The sequence below is a fragment of the Sarcophilus harrisii genome, chromosome 3 (assembly GCF_902635505.1).
Source record: "Sarcophilus harrisii chromosome 3, mSarHar1.11, whole genome shotgun sequence".
In the NCBI taxonomy this organism is placed as follows: Eukaryota; Metazoa; Chordata; class Mammalia; order Dasyuromorphia; family Dasyuridae; genus Sarcophilus; species Sarcophilus harrisii.
This window is the reverse complement of record NC_045428.1, coordinates 605,008,879-605,025,183: the sequence shown is the minus strand read 5'-3', so window position 1 is coordinate 605,025,183 and position 16,305 is coordinate 605,008,879. Positions and strand designations below refer to the sequence as shown.

General features: G+C 44.5%; 2 protein-coding genes and 1 long non-coding RNA gene across 3 annotated transcripts in view; 2 read left to right on the top strand and 1 right to left on the bottom strand.

Moving 5' to 3' along the window:
- Positions 1 to 3,015, top strand: part of LOC100926302 (zinc finger protein 664) — a 43,708-nt gene extending 40,693 nt beyond the window's left edge. The window contains exon 4 of the mRNA XM_031964066.1: positions 238 to 3,015. Coding sequence (XP_031819926.1) covers positions 238 to 440 — 203 coding nt within the window. The 3' untranslated portion in view covers positions 441 to 3,015. The remainder of the gene's footprint in view (positions 1 to 237) is intronic.
- On the bottom strand, positions 2,198 to 7,412 carry LOC116423063. Its single transcript, XR_004233549.1, has 3 exons — positions 5,655 to 7,412; positions 3,205 to 3,241; positions 2,198 to 2,487 (listed from the first exon to the last, which is right to left on the bottom strand). It is a non-coding gene; the product is annotated as an uncharacterized LOC116423063 (long non-coding RNA).
- A 243-nt stretch (positions 7,413 to 7,655) lies between these two features.
- On the top strand, positions 7,656 to 15,848 carry LOC100928812 (zinc finger protein 883-like). The gene is made up of 5 exons (XM_031961809.1): positions 7,656 to 8,570; positions 11,174 to 11,300; positions 13,346 to 14,399; positions 14,445 to 14,604; positions 14,857 to 15,848. Exons 1-5 carry the CDS (start codon positions 8,538 to 8,540, stop codon positions 15,514 to 15,516), a joined length of 2,034 nt encoding a protein of 677 aa, XP_031817669.1. The 5' UTR covers positions 7,656 to 8,537; the 3' UTR covers positions 15,517 to 15,848.
- The last annotated feature ends 457 nt before the right edge of the window (positions 15,849 to 16,305 follow it).

Genomic DNA, 16,305 nt, shown 5'->3' with positions numbered 1-16,305 from the left:
ATCTCCTAGATCACTTTCACATCCTGTAGATCTCTTCTCCTTACAGAGAAAAAGTCAATAGACTTTTTTTTTTTTGCCAGTTTTTGCTACAAGAATATATCCATGAAGTTTTATTCTATTGAGGTTAGTAGGGAGAAGGGCATGAGCTACCTAAGTCTTAAGTCGTCATTGCTTTTGCTTTCAATTATCTGTGTATAACTTTTTGTGCCTTTGTGTTTGATGGTTCATTTTCTTCAGATGTGGAGCCAAAGTTTGAAAGGAATGAGATGTCAAGAAAGCTGCAACTTTTTGTGGAAGAATGTGACCTGCAAAGATTCATGAAAGATGGTCCCTGTGCCTTGACTTTGAGGGAAATACATGCCCCTGACATCCAAGTAGATAACTCAAAGTCTGACTGTGAATTGGATGAAAGTAGAAGGAGATTCAATCTTCTTTCCTAAATCACTATAAGAATATGAATTCAGGGAATAACCATCTTCTGGATAATGAATATCAGAAATGTTTTCCTGGACAGGTAGAGCTTTTTGATTCCCAAGAGAAGCCTGCTAAAATTCTAATGAATCCAGATAATCAATGGAAAATGTCCTTCAGCAAGAGTTCAGACCTCACTAGACATCAGAAAAATGGTCATGGGGAAATGTTTTGTATGGGTAGTCAAGATGGAAAGAACTTGAGTCAGATCTCTAAGCTCATTACTCAGCAGGCAATTCAGAGAAGAAAGCAACCTGATGAATATAGTGAATGTCAAGAAATATCATCCCATCATTCATCTTTTCCTTATGAATCTAGAGTTGATGCTGGAATGAAAAAAGCTTCATTTGGTGAGTGTGGGCCAGCCTATAGTTGGACCTCAGACCTTGATAGATCTCAGAAGATTCATCCTGGAGAATTTTATAAATATAATGAAGGTGGGAATATCTTCACACAGCAATTCTTTCTAACTACATGAGGGAATCCACACTGGCGAGAAACCTTTTGAATGAAATCACTGTGAAAAGACTTTTGCATCTAGTTCCACTTTTAGTTAGCATTAGAGAATCCACACCGGAAAAAAACCTTATAAATGTAATCAGTGTGGAAAAGTATTCAGATGTAATTACAACATTACAGAACATCAGAGAATCCACACAGAAGAAAAGCCTTACAAATATAATGAATATGGAAAGGTTTTCATACAGACTACAGGTCTTGCTTTACATTACAGAATTCACACTGGAGAGAAACCTTATAAATGTAATCATTGTGGAAGGACTTTCAACTCTTTGTTTCATCTTCCTGAACTTTAGAGAATCCACACTGGAAAGAAACCTTTTGAATGTAATCCATGTGAATAGGCTTTTACATGCTGTGCCTGTCTTGCTACACACCAGAGAATTCACATTGGAAAGAAACTTTTGAAAGCATTCATTGTGAAAAGTCTTTTGCACAGAAGTGAAATCTTGTTGAACATCAAAGAACCCACACTGGAGAGAGGTTTTGAACGTAGTCAGTGAGGAAAGGATTTTACACAAAGGTCCTTTCCAGCTTGACATCAGAGAATCCACCCTGGAGGGAAAACTTATAAATGAAATTAATGTGGAAAGGCATTTAGCTACAAATCCAAGATTGGTAAACATCAGAAAATCCCCACTAAGGCAAAGTAGTATGATAATAATAAATGTGAAATACTTCCACAAAGAGTTCCCATCTGGCTGTATATGAGGCAATCCACACTGGAAAGAAACCTTGTAAATGTATTCAATGAGGAAAGGCTTTCAGACAAATGATCCTGTTCAACATCACATAATCCACACTGGAGAAAAGTGTTTTGAATGTAGTCAATGTGGAACAATTTCACTTGAAGCTCCAGTCTTGCTGAATATTAGACAATCCACAGTGGAGCCAAACCTCATGAATGTGGTGAATATAGCACAGCTTTGAACTTATCATTCTAAGCATATTTAAGAGAAGAGGGTCCCCACTTGAGGGAGACCTTATGCACATGACCAACATGGTAATACCTTCCAGCACCAATCATCTCTTATTTCCCACCTCAGAGTTCATGTTAGAGAAAAATCTGATCATTGTCATGGATAAGCAAAGACACTCAAATGGAATTCAATGGTTTTTCCCTATGAGAAAGATCACGTTAAGCAGCAGATTCCTGGGCACTCATGGGAGAAAGGTTTCAACCAGAGATCATCTTTTACTTTCTCTCTGAGGATTCATTGAAAAGTCTTAGAAATATGTTCATGTGGCTGCACTTTTCCCTGGAAGAGGGTGATCAGCAGGCAACTTTATTGCTTAGTAGAAGGAAGATGGATAAAGGCTGTGCTTGAAGCTTCCTTCAAGGGCTTCTAGAGCTGATACTTGACTGCCCTCTGGAGAAATCCTGCTGGAGATGAAACTTGGGGATCTCATTCACAAGGGAAGGTCTCCTTCTGCAGCACAGCCTTCATTAGATTTTCAACAGAACGAAATATTCATGAAATAGCCCAAATTTCCATCCTATTGTGAGGGGAGGAAAATCACACAGAATAGCATAGAGGAGAAACTGAGGCAGAGTTCTGAGCCCAAACCCTTTATTAGAGGAGTCTGGTTCTCCTCTATGTAGACCCCAGACCTGGCTCTCCCATCTGAGGTGCTCCTTTTTTCTCAGCTCTATTACAGGAATACAAGTATCCTATCAATAGAACAGCATTTCATTGGTTATTATAAAATGCCTTGGCTAAAATACAGAAACCACCAGGGCCAAAGGGTTTCAGGATGGCCAGTGCAGGAATCTCTCCACTGACTAGATGGTCATAAACTGGATGATCTTCCCCCTTGGTTTGGGCCAGGGAAGATGGGGTCTTTCAGTGATCAGGAGGTGGCTGAGCCATTCCTGGGGTTGGGCAAGTACAGATTGCACATTCCCAAGAACATTTCTAGGACGTATGGACAATTCCTCATAGTGATTCGTGTTATTTGTTACATCACTACTAGCCTGGATTACTATGTGCATATGTAATTATGTATAATACCTCCCAAGTTGATATTATGTATACCTGTTTCAAGTGAAACCCTTTAGAAACCTGCTAATCTGATTTGATTTCCCATTTCCTTTGGTGTTTTCATCTCCCTTCCTGAGATGTCATGGAGGGCTTGATCACCTCCTTTTTTGGTGTTTTCACCCTTTTTTGAGGAGTCAGAGAAGGCGTGATCACCTCCTTTTGGGGTTCTTACCTTCTTGAGAAGTCAGGGAGAGTGACCACCTTATGTTCTAAAACAAAAGAAAGCGGGAGATGTTATGGGTCAGAACTCTGAACTTCTTACAAGGTATTAAACTTAGTGGAATTGATGATACAATGGTTATCTAGTTTAGTTCTTTGGTTCTTTGTGATGGGCCAGAATTTGAAACCAGGTGCTGTCAGTGGAATTGATAGAGACAATGGTTATTTAGCATGGTGCTTAACAGTTCTCTAGTTCAGTTTGGGTACTTAGTACTTACTATAGTTCTACAAGATTCACACTTTTAAGAGAGCATATATGTGCTAGGAGTTTCAACCAGGATTCAGTTGGGGAGATTTAGAAGCCAGAGAAGGTGGCAGAAGCTTAAGCTCTCAGAACCAAGGAGAGAAATAGGCCTCTAAGAAAGCTAACCGGGCCCCAGGAAAGGAGACAAGACTTGGAAAGAGACAATAAAGGATTTGGACTTTAATCCCTGGCTGTACTTGTGGTGATTACTGAAGTGAAACTAAGGTTGCCTCCAGAGACCCCCAAGGAAACCCCAATAAGAGATTACATTTTAAAGAGACTATTACAGTGCTCAATATTTCTCTAAGTTCAGTATGATTGATTTAATCTTACAACAAATAATGGTTTCCTAGTGATATGATTGGTTGATACTCAGTGTAGAGCATATAAACTAGGAGCCTCTGCTAGGTTCAGTCAGAGAGAGGTAGAGAAAAAGAAGAAACAAGAGAATTGGAGGCAGGAGCTGAAGCTTAAGCTTTCCGAGCCAAGGAGACAAATTCATTTCACCTTCAGTCAGGCTTCTGGTGACTGGACTGGCCACCTGCACTTCCCCTGCTGAGACCAAGGCCCTTCTGAAAGGTTTTCCAGAAAGCTGCCCACCCCCAGGCAAGGAGACAATAAAGGATTTGGACTTTAACACCTGGCTGTTCTTGTGGTGATTACTGAACTGAAACAAAGGCTGGTCTCAAGACTCCCAGAGACCCCAAGAAAACCCAACCAGAGAACGTTACAACAGACTCTGATTTCTTCAGCCGTTCTCCAATTATTGGGTGTTTACTGTGGTTTCTGCCACAAAATATCCTTGTAAAAATGCTTTGCTAACCAAACATGAATTTCTGTAATCTGTCTTTACGCCGCTCGGTGGCGCCCTGGATTAAATGTTGTGTTTGGAACCACAAAGCTTGAGTTCCAATTCCTTCTCTGGCCCTTCCTGGCCTCTCATGTAACCTGATCCTGCCTGAATTTCCCCATCTGTGGAATGGGGAGAACAAGGGGCTCTGCTTCCCAGGGTGGAGATGAGGATTACATTGGACAATAATTATGAAACACTTTGCAAGCATGAAATCACTATGGAAATCCTGGCTGTTTTTATGATTATCTTTCCTTGGGTCCCTGGTGTCATAGTAGTCAGTTGCTAAAACATGAGGACATTTGAATCAACTTGATATTTTGAAGAGAGCCGTTACTTGAATGAAAAGGGCACTAGATTAAGCAAAACTTGCGGCCCCATCCTGGCTCCAGTGCTTTGTAGCTCTGTAATGCTGGGCAAGGAACAAGGCTGTCTCCCTTGCCTCCTCTGTCAAATGGGGAAGGGAGCCTCAGGGACTTCCATGTGCCCTTCCCCCTCTAATTGCATCCAAAGCAGAGCCCTGTGTCCTTTACCCCCACACTCTCCCTAAAATCTGGGACTGAGATCCCAGGACCAGATCTACACTTGTAGCAGAACTGAGGAAGAAAGGTCTTGGGCAACAGAAGAAATTGGGTATGAGAAGCACCAAGGAAGATGGGAGGAGTAAACAAACTCGTGGTCACTTACTCCAAAGCCCTCCCTTAGGAGGCCAGTACTTACTAAGAACTACTCAGGGTTGGAAACAGCAAAAAGCAGCCTGGCAGAGAACAGAAATGATCCCTGTGGGGATGGAGCGCTCGGGGGCCCAGCTTAACTCCTGAGGAACAGGTGACTGAGAAAGAAACAGTACCCCCAAAGGCATGAGAGGGATCCTTATGAGAGCGGACTGACAGTCCCTCAGGAGGCAGCAGCAGAGGTTTCCTATAGCCTTTCCCACATACCAGGCCTTCCTTCTTCAAGGTGCCCTTCCAGGTCCTCGGAGAGCCCAGAGCCCGTTCTCCAGGCTTTCCCTTGCCTCTCCCTCCCTGGAGGTGCCTTCCACTTCTCCCTCCAGGGTTTTAACTTGGCCCTTCCAGGCTCCCCATGGATGAGGATGTTGTTCTCCAACTGCTCACCCTGGCTATAAAGTGGCCAGAGTCAGCCGTGCAGAAGGCAGTGCTCCTGGGCATCTCTGCTTCCATTGTGGGCATCCCGGACATCAGGGTGGGATGGTGAGTGAAAGCCGGGAAGAAGGCTCAGAGGGGGATTAGGCTGAGAGATGAGGAGTTCTGACCCTGAAATACCCCAGTGAATATGGAATAGTTACTACCTGGAGGCACGTGGAGAGCTGGGGCCATGCTTTCTATATTGTATTCCATGAGATCACCAAAGAGCCCCCTGTGCTGCTCACAGAAGCCCCCTGGCCCAAAGAAAAGAAAGGGTGACACGGATCATGTTTGAGACCCTTAGCCCCTTGCCCCATTCCCTGCCATCCTGCCTGGCTGCCTCCCTGCCTCTGGCCATACCCCTGGGGTTGTGAACAACTCTGGGGATGATGGGGCCCACCCAGTGCCCGTGTTTGAAGGTGACATCCTTCCAGGAGCCAAACTCCTCCTGGCTCTGACTGGCTGAGATCTGACAGACTCCAGCATGAAGATTTGGACCCAGGACGGTTTCCCTCCTGCAGCTACTGAGAGCTAGAAGGTGTGATATCACGAGCTCAGGGCCCCGGATGTTGTGCAGGAGCCGGCCTTTGCCCCATGCAGCTGCCTCTGGAAAAGAGCGCTGAGCTCCCTGAGGGTCAGTCATCGGCCTTTGCGCGGCTAGAGCTGGAGCCCGAGAGCTCTCTTCCTGTGAGTGCACCAAGCTCCCTTCAACTCCACCGGGTGTGAGGTCAGGACGGAAGGCTCGTCTGCCCATCCCCGGCGGCCGGGGGTCATCGGCCCATACCCAGGCCTTGCTGGGGGGAAGCACAGAGACGACTGGCCCAGCCCCCAACCCGGTGAAAATCAAGCTCCTCCCCCACCCGCGCACACGCCCCCTGCTGGCTCCCTGCCCTTCCCAGCACGTGGGCGTCAGGAAGCTGGGGCGGCCGAAGCACAAATGGTTCTAAATGGGCTCCTCCTGGTTTGGGGGTTTTGTCTTTTTTTCCCCAAAACTCATGACAGGCTAATTCCATCCCCTCCCCCCACAAGAGATCAGATCATTGAGGTTTATGGAGAGGGACCACAAGCAGCGCGGCCGGACCCGCCCCGGGGGGATTCGCGGGATGGGCCTGGAAAGAAGCGGAAGATTCGCGGTTCCCCAGAAATCTCCCGGCGCCCCCCGGGGGCTCCCGCTTCCCCGACAGGAGGCGCCCGAGGCAGCCTCTTAGAAACAAACAGGGGCTTTTACCCCTTCTCAGCGGGGCTGAAGAAGGCGCTTCCAGGGGGGCCAGAGCCCCGGGTTTCAGGCGGGAGCTCGGAGGGAGCCTCCCTGCCCCCCACGGACGCAGGAAGGAGCAGCTGCCGGGGGGGGGGGGGGGGGGGGGGGGGGCTGAGCACGAGCGTGGGTCTCTCCCGGCCCCCCCTCACTGAAGGTCCCGTGGCCAGGGGCCCCTCCCAGGAGAAGGGGGGCCGCGCCCTCCTTTGTAATTATGCAAATGAGCTAACACTGAACTTCCACGTGCACTTTTCCCTCCGGAATTTCCCGTCACATCCGGGTCTCTTTCCTGTAAGGGCCCCACATTCCGTCCCCAGCTCATCCCCAAAGGCTCGGGAAGCTGCGGGAAAGAAGCGGAGGGGGGGGGCGGGGGGGCGGAGCCAGGAATAGAAGGAATCGGGATAGAGTCTTCACTGCGTCAAGAAAGGCCTCCTAGTGACGTCACTCCCGCCTCCGCCGCTGAGCCGCAGCGCATGCCGGGAGGCCCAAGAGGTGCAGGCGCTGCTTCCTGGGTCCCGGTTTTATTTCTATTCTTCCTTCCGCGCTGGGAGGGGGGAGGGCAGGAGGGCTTCTTGCGCAAGCGCGTCCGGGGACGTCTCGCTTCCTTCTTGAGGCTCTTCCCCTTCCGCACCATTTCGGGGCGGTCTGGTGGTAGAGTGGGAATCTGGTGCGGGTGTGCAGGCTCCGAGTGGGGGAGGGGAGGGTGTGAGGGACGGGGGCTGGTGGGGAAGTTTTGCCAAAGTGCGGTGGCTGCGTGGGGGCGTGTAACAGCGGCGCGCGTGCGCGGGGGGGGGGGGGGGGGGGGGGGGGGGGGGGGGGGGGGGGGGGGGGGGGGGGGGGGGGGGGGGGGGGGGGGGGGGGGGGGGGGGGGGGGGGGGGGGGGGGGGGGGGGGGGGCGGCGCTGCGCTGGGGCCTGAGCCCTGAGTGAGTGCACCTGCTTGGGGGGAGGTGGGGGAGGGGCGTGCTTATGCGTCCCTGTGGCTGGGGGAGGGGGGCGGGCACTGCTGAGTGTGTCTTGCGGAACCCAACTGGCCCCTCCCCCACCGAGCCCCCGGTATTGCGGGGTCTCCTTACCGGTCGCCGGTGGCCCTTTGCACACATTGGGGGAGGGGGCGGGTTCTGTAGCTTTACACCGTTTGCCTCAGTTAACTCCAGTGCAAAAAGGGGGTGAGAGCAGCCCGTCCCTCCCCCCCACCCCACGTATCCCTTCTGTAAAGCAGTAATTCCAGGGCCTGGGATACAGGAATCAATCTCTACAGGCAGCTCTGAGTGCAAACTTTGCCCGGTCCTTCCGTTTCCCTGGAGGGCTGTGGGGGCTGGAGGTTTATTGACAGGAGGGGGAGGGGGACTGGGGCTCCTATCCACCTCTGCTCCTTGACTGATTTCCCTCCTAGTGGTCCTGGGACCTCTGTCATCATTTCTGGTGCCTTTGGCAGGTGTGAGTTCCATGTTACAGGTGGAGAAACTGAGGCTTGGCCAGGGTCACATTGGCCTTCCAGGGATTCGGGGGAAGGCTTTGTGATCTTGACTCTATGGGGCTCATGCTCCCTGGGCTACCCTCCCTGCAGGGCAGAAGATCTTAGTGTCCAGAACTGGGGGTCCTGGGAGGGTCTCCCCGCCCCTACAGGGGACCTCTCTCTGCCTCCTCCTGGGGAGCCGCCTCTCCCCACTTTCCCTGCCCTCAGGACTCTCTCTCTCATTGTGGGCAGGTCAACATCCAACCTGGGTAGAGAATCTTCAGACCCTCTTCTGCACCCCGGCTGGCAGAGGATCCAAACCCGGAAGCAGAGACATGGCCGCTGGCAGGGGGAGACCGTCTTCCAAGGTGAGTGCGGTCCCTGCCCGGAGCTGAGCAGCCTCAGCCCAGGTTAAAGTCCAAGGGAGCCCAGGAAGCTTCCTCCTGTCAGAGAGAGGGGGGCCTGGCAGGGCTGGCAGCAGGGCAGGAATCGTCCCCCTGGCGCTGCCCATTTCCTGTCACCTCAAACCACCCGCCTGCTCCCAGGGCTCTCTGAGTCCCGTCTCCTTTGCCAAGACTTGGATTAAGTCAATAGATGTTTAGAAATTAGTTCCTCTGGGCCAAGCTCCATGTGAACCACTGAGGATCCAGAGGAAGGTAAAGAAAAAAAATCAGGTCCTGCCCTCAAGGAGCCTCCCAGGGGAGGAAACATCTCATGAGCTGTGTCCACACCTGCGCTGGAGAGTGTAGACGGGAGCCACTCTCAGGGGGAAGGTTGAGCAGTTTGGGGACCAGGAAAAGCTTGTTACAGAAAGGGAGAATTTAGCTGAGATGTGAAGGAAGCCGGAGGTGAGGGAGGAGGCCATTGCAGACAGGAGAGAGGCCATCGAAAAGGCCCAGGGTCAGGGGAAAGAGGGTCCTGGTTCCCATAGAAGTTTTTAACTGAGATCAGGTTAGGAGCCAGATACAAAAAGGTACATTTTGCTTGTTTGCTTTAAATCATTATTACTTGTCATGACAATTTGTAGCATTCATCTTCATAAGATTTTAAGTTGTAAATTTTTCTCCATCCCTTGCTCTTCTTTCTTCCTAAAATGGTAAGCAGTTTGATATGGGTATAAACATGCTGTCATTTAAAACATATTTCCCTGTAAATCAGAGTTGTGAAAAATGAAACAGATAAAAAGAGGAGAAAAAAAGAATAAAGTAACTACCATATATTCTTCAATCACTTTCAGAGTCCATCAGTTCTTTCTTTAGTGTGAGGGAAGCCTTTTCCTTCTTGAGTCTCTTATAATTGCCTTAGATCATTGTTCTCCTGAGAAGAGCCGAGTCATTCATAGTTGATCATCACACTCTGTTGCTGATTCTGTATTCAGTCTTTTCCTGGCTCTGCTCATTTCAGTTTCCATTAGTTTGGTTTTTTATTTCTTTCTGAAATCTACCTCTTCACCATTTCTTATTGCACGATACTATTTCATTATATTCATACACCACGGCTTGTTCAGTCATTCTCCATTTGATGGGAATTCCCTCAATTTCCACAATGTTGTCTCTGGGAAAAGGACTGCTATAAATTTATTTGCACATGGAAGCCCTTTCCCACTTTTTGTAATCACTGTGGAATAATACAGACCTAGTGGCGCTATTTTTAGATCTAAAGATTTGAGCAGTTTTGGATCACTTCACAATTCCTTTTCAGGGCACTAGCATCCCAGTATTCCCACATTCTTTCTAGCATTGATCATTTTTTGTTTTATTAGTCAATCTGATCGATGTGAGGGGGTACTTCTGACTTGTTTTTATTTGCATTTTCCTTATCAAAAGTGATTTAGAGCACTTCATTTTCATACATTATTTTTGATTTTGTCATCTAAAAACTGTTCATTTCCTTTGACCATTTCTCAATTGAGAAATTGGTCTGCAGGGGACATCTAGTACATTGATAAAAGAAGAGCAGCATAACATCAAATGAAGTCAGTGATGTTTTCTCCAAAATTCACTTTGGAAAACTCTTAGTACTAGATGTGTAAAAGTCTGGGTCATAAGATCTTGGGGGCATTGATTTTACTTCCCAGAGTTAAAGAAGGAAAGAGATTGGGATTGGGTGCAAAAAATAATGAATGGGAAGCAGTCACAGAATAAGAATTGGGCAGATTCTAACATCTCCTCCGCCAGGATAGCCTGACTTCTGGAAGGGCTCTAGAAGGCTGAGTGAAGTCAGAATCGGGGTAAGAATGTGGCATCAAAGGCCATTTCTTATTCGTTGGCGGTCAGGCACTTACAACCCAGGTCAGCTGCCTGACCTCTCTGACCTCCTGGCTGAGACCTACCTGGGGAGTGCAAGCACAGCACTGGATTTCTGGGAGAGGTAGTATCCCAATTAATCATTTCACACAGAACATATTCCATTAATAAGCTCACCTTATGAGAAGAGAGAAAGTTTCATCACTTATCTGGAAAGAGTCTTATACCAGCCAGTTGAGACCAGATTCAATTTTAAATTTCTTTTCCTATTTCCATCATTTTTATATTTCATTTTAGATTAATGGGAAACTTGCTAGATAATTTCTTTGTTCTCTCCTCAGTGATCACTGCTAATGGTTTCTTCTCCAGAATACACAGTATTTACCAGGTTCTCCCAAACTCTTAATAGATTTTTAAAAAATATATATAATTACTTATGACCCTTCTTGTGGTGAAGGATGTTACATCATCTCTCTTTCAACTCTACAGGTTCTATGGAATTCATATATTCTTCCTAATTTCATTGGGAGAAGCATTTTATAATAAGAGATTTTCACCATTAAATACCTGGTTCCTAGTGTGGGCTCTGGCACTCCTAAAGGTTATATGAGTTTTGTGCACATCTTATCTCTGCTTTAGTTTCCTCCTCTAAGTTGCTCAAGGTTGGACTAGATAAACTCTGAAGGCCCTTTCGGCTCTAAGTCAAGTGACTTTTGATGGTTTAGGAGTTGGTGACAATCAAGGATATTATTGTGGACTTAACTGAGGAAGAATGGGAGCTGCTGGACCCTTCTCAGAAGGAGCTGTACAAGGAGGTCACGCTGGAGAATGTTCAGAATCTGTTGTCCCTAGGTAAGGACCATTTCCTATCTTTCTTGCTGATCTTCATCAGTTCAAAATGAACACAAACAACAGAGAATTAATCCATACTGTGTTGCATCTCAGAAGATGCAGTGAATGCTCAGTCATGTGAGGGCACCAAGTCTCCATCCATTTTGCTACACCTTTTTGAGTTACATAATTTACCCTCAGTCAGGTAGGTGACCTTACTGTCACATTTATTGGTAAACTCCCTGAAAACCTGCTGAAAAGAATGGGAGAGGGTTCTGGTAAGATGGCACAATAGGACAGGAAATACTTAACTCCCTAAGAATCTCCTCTAAAACAAAAAAATCAATGCCTCACAATTCATTTTGAGCAGCAAAATCACCAAAGTCCAGAAGTTGTCAGGATCCTAACAGGATCTTAGGAAGGACTTCATCTCTCTTGGTAGAGATTTGGCCCAAATGAAGGGCTGGGCACTGTAGGCAGACTCTGTAAAGTTAGCAAAAAGCAAGCCCTGGGAGCATCTACATTGGCCTAGGGTCTCGGCCTTCAAAGCTTTCACCTTTGGCACAGTGAGGGGCTGATCAGATAATTGAAGGAGAAGAACAAAGGGCCCAATTCTAGAGAAAACTTCTCAGATAAAGATCTCAATTCTCAAATACTCAAAGGGACAGGAACAGGTAGTTGCTGATGAAGAAATTAAACCGATTTACACCCTTATGAGAAAATAGTCTAACATTATTGATTAGGGAAATGGCAAATCAAAAACACCATTTTGATATCATGTTGGGGACTCTAAAATATTGTTGCTGAAATTATGAACTGATCCACTCATTTTGGAGAACAATCTTGAATTATGATGAAAGAGTTATAAAACTGTGTATATTCTTTGACTCCAAAATACATTATAAGGTCTGTTTGCCAAGATAATTAAGGGAAAAAAGAAGCAAATTTGTATGTTTTAAATGATTGACAGCAGTTCTCTTTTTTGGGTGACAAAGAGCTAGATTATGGGGATGCCATCAATTCATGAATGGCTAAAGAGAAATGGAATATGACCTAAGATCAGAATTAATAGCTTCAGCAGTGGTTGATGATGATGTATTGAGAACTTTATGAAACAGTTCAGCTCATCTCTTTTATTATCACATCCTTATCACTAATCAATGTAGCTCTATCACCATTGGGCAGCTTAGAGAAGTTTTTGGTCCATAAATAGTCTTCAGCACATCATAAAAGAACTTTGCATTATTACACTCAATACAAACATTAACTTTATATATCTACCTTCTTTACTGGGCCAAACATCCAACATTTCTGTACCCTTTCCTTATACTTTGGGAGAGTTAATCATTGCCTTCCTAGAAATGATCTAAATTACTTGTAATCTTGTAAATCATTTTTTCATTTAATACCTTCTTAATTTCCCCATTATTTTCATCAAAACAATTTAGATGTTTACTTTTTTCCCAGATGAGTATATGTGGTACTATCCAACAAATCTCTGAAAGCTGTCTACTACAGACTACTACTTCTGCTCTACAGTTTTCAACTGAGTGTTGGCTCAGTTTTCCCTCTAAATTAGCAAAAAATTATTCCAACACAAAGAAGACTCTAATCTACTGGCATTAAGTATTTGGTAGCCATCTTGACCTTGGGCCCCTGCATTTGCTGAAAAAAATATTTCATTGGGAAAGGATCAGTTTCTGATTTGTCCAGTACTTTGGGATGCAGGTGTCACATATATCTTTTTTTTTTACCCCTATGGCATTTGGGATTAAGTGACTTGCCCAGGGTCACAAAGCTAGGAAGTGTTGTGTCTGAGGCCGGATTTGAACTCAGGTCTTCCTAATTTCAGGGCTGGTGCTCTATCCACTGCACCACTTAACTGCTTCCAATCTGTCTCTTCTTTAAAATGACTTGGGGTATTGAAAGCCATTGTTTGCACGTACACCTATAAAGTTTTGTATATTGAGTTTGGTGACAAGCTGCAATGACTCTTAAGTAACATCATTATTAGTGTTTATTTATGTGTGTATGTCTTTTTACATATATATGTTTGTCTTCTTCAGATGTAGAAATTGGGTTCAAGGTAAATGAGATGAGTAAAAGGCTGAGAATTTTTGTGGAAGAACATGATCTGCAAAAGTTTATGGATAATGGTCCCTGTGACTTCTATTTGAAGAAAATGCATGATTTTATTCTCGAAGTACATAGCTATCCAAAGAGTTATTGGGAAGTTTGTGAAATTGGAAGGAGATTCAAATGGACTAATATCCTAAATAACTGTAAGAAAATGACCTCAGGAAGTGATTATCTTCAAGGTGGCAAATACAAGAAATGCTTCACTGAAGATGTACAGCCCTGGGTTCCAGGTAATCAGTGGGACATAGCTGTGAAGTACAATTCAGACCTCCGTGGTGATCAGAAAAGTGATACCAAAGAAATGGTTTCAGTAAGTAATAATGATGAGAATGCTTTCAGTCATAACCTTAATTTCATTACTTATCAGCAAATGCATATTGGAAAAGAACCTGACGAACATAATGTATGTAAAACAACCTCATCCTATCACTCGTCTCCTCTTTACCACCCTGGAATGAAAAGACATGGGTATGATCAGCGTGGGAAAGCCTTTAATTGGAATCTAGCTCTTGCTAGCCCTCAGAAAGCTCATACTGGAGAGGTGTCTCACAAATGCAATGAATGTGGGAGAAGTTTTTATTACGGATCATTCCTGCTTGATCATCAGAGAATTGACCTTAGAGAGAAGCCTTCTTTATGTGTTCAGTGTGAGAATCCTTACGTATGCAATCAATGTGAAAGAACTTTTACAGATATCTCCAGTCTAGCAAAACATAAGAAAACGCACACTGGAGAGAAACCTTATGAATGTAATCAATGTGGAAAGACTTTTAGATCAAGCTCCCATCTTGTTAGACATCAAGGTATCCACACTGGAGAGAAACCTTATAAATGTAATTATTGTGGAAAGACTTTCACGGTGAAGGGCAATCTTGCTAGACATCAGGGAATCCACATTGGAGAGAAACCTTTTAAATGTAATCAGTGTGGAAAGGCTTTCATATGTAATTACAGGCTTGCAGAACATCAGAGAATCCACACTGGAGAAAAACCTTTTAAATGTAATCAATGTGGAAAGGCTTTTAGATGCAACTCAAATCTTGCTGCACATCAGAGAATCCACACTGGAGAGAAACCTTTTAAATGTAATCAGTGTGGAAAGGATTTCACACACAGTTCCAATCTTGCTTTACATCAGAGAAAGCACACTAGAGAAAAACCTTTTAAATGTAATCAGTGTGGAAAGGCTTTCATATGTAATTACAGGCTTGCAGAACATCAGAGAATCCACACTGGAGAAAAACCTTTTAAATGTAATCAATGTGGAAAGGCTTTTAGATGCAACTCAAATCTTGCTGCACATCAGAGAATCCACACTGGAGAGAAACCTTTTAAATGTAATCAGTGTGGAAAGGATTTCACACACAGTTCCAATCTTGCTTTACATCAGAGAAAGCACACTAGAGAAAAACCTTTTAAATGTAATCAGTGTGGAAAGGCTTTCAGATTCTCCTCCAATCTTTCTAGACATCAGAGAATCCACACAGGAGAGAAACCTTTTAAATGTAACCAGTGTGGAAAGGCTTTCACACAGACTGCCCATCTGGCTTTACATGAGAGAAATCATACTGGAGAGAAACCTTTTAAATGTAATCATTGTGGAAAGGCTTTCAGATTCTCCTCCAGTCTTGTTACACATCAGAGAATCCAAACTAAAGAGAAACCTTTTAATTGTAATCAGTGTGGAAAGGCTTTCATACATAATTACAAACTTGCAGAACATCAGAGAATCCACACTGGAGAGAAACCTTTTAAATGTAATCAATGTGGAAAGGCTTTTGTGTCCAGCTCCCATCTTGCTAGACATCAGAGAATCCACACTGGAGAAAAACCTTTTAAATGTAATCAATGTGGAAAGGTTTTTAGATTCTCATCCAGTCTTGTTACACATCAGAGAATCCACACTGGAGAGAAACCTTTCAAATGTAATCAATGTGGAAAGACTTTCAGATTCTCCTCTAATCTTGCTACTCATCAGAGAATCCACACAGGAGAGAAACCTTTTAAATGTAATCATTGTGGAAAGGCTTTCACACAGAGTTCCATTCTTGCTAAACATCAGAGAATCCACATTGGAGAGAAACCTTTTAAAATGTAATCAATGGGGAAAGTTTCAGATGGAGCTCTCATTTTGCCAGACCGCAAAGAATCCACATTGGAGTGAAACTTTTTTTTTTTGACGATTGTTGGTTGTTGTTGTTTTTTTTTTCTTCCTATTTTGGGTAGGAGAGGTTAGCAGTGGGAAGTGTACTAGCCATAATATTGTCCTTCCTCTGATCCTCTAATCTAAAACAATACAGAAGGCATCATTACAATAATGATACATGTAATAGAACAGAAGGACTGAGAAAGCTTTGAAAAATGCTTTATTAAATTCATTACTACTCAAAAAAAATTCAAACTTTGCAAATTTGTTTCTTGAGATATTTTTCTGTTTTGTGTAAATTTAAAATGTTCATTTGATTTCATTTGTATGAATTTCGAAGTTAAAAAAGAAATCAGATTTCAACAATGAGAGGATCCAAATCAGTTCCGATTGTTCTGTAATGGACAGAACCAGCTACATCCAGAGAAAGAACATGCGGGAATGAGTAGGGACCACAACATAACATTTCCACTCTTTCTGTTATTGTTTGCTTGCATTTTGGTTTTTTCTTCTCCGTTATTTTTATCCTCTTTCTAAATCCGATCTTCCTTGTGCAACAAGATAATGGTATAAATATGTGTACATATATTGTATTTAACATATACTTTAACATGTATGTGACTACCCGCCATCTAGCGAAGGGCATGAAAGGAAGGGGGGGGGGGGGAGTTAAAACAAAAGTTTTTGTGGGGATCAATGTTGAAAAATTGCCCATCTGTCAATAAAAAGTTATTATAATAA

What these genes read in the sequence shown, in the direction of transcription:
- LOC100928812 (XM_031961809.1), top strand. Translation starts at nt 8,538, where the DNA reads ATGGCCGCTGGCAGGGGGAGACCGTCTTCCAAG. An exon ending in GGGGGAGACCGTCTTCCAAG is followed by an intron (nt 8,571 to 11,173) that starts GTGAGTGCGGTC and finishes TTGATGGTTTAG; the next exon opens with GAGTTGGTGACAATCAAGGA. An exon ending in TCAGAATCTGTTGTCCCTAG is followed by an intron (nt 11,301 to 13,345) that starts GTAAGGACCATT and finishes TGTCTTCTTCAG; the next exon opens with ATGTAGAAATTGGGTTCAAG.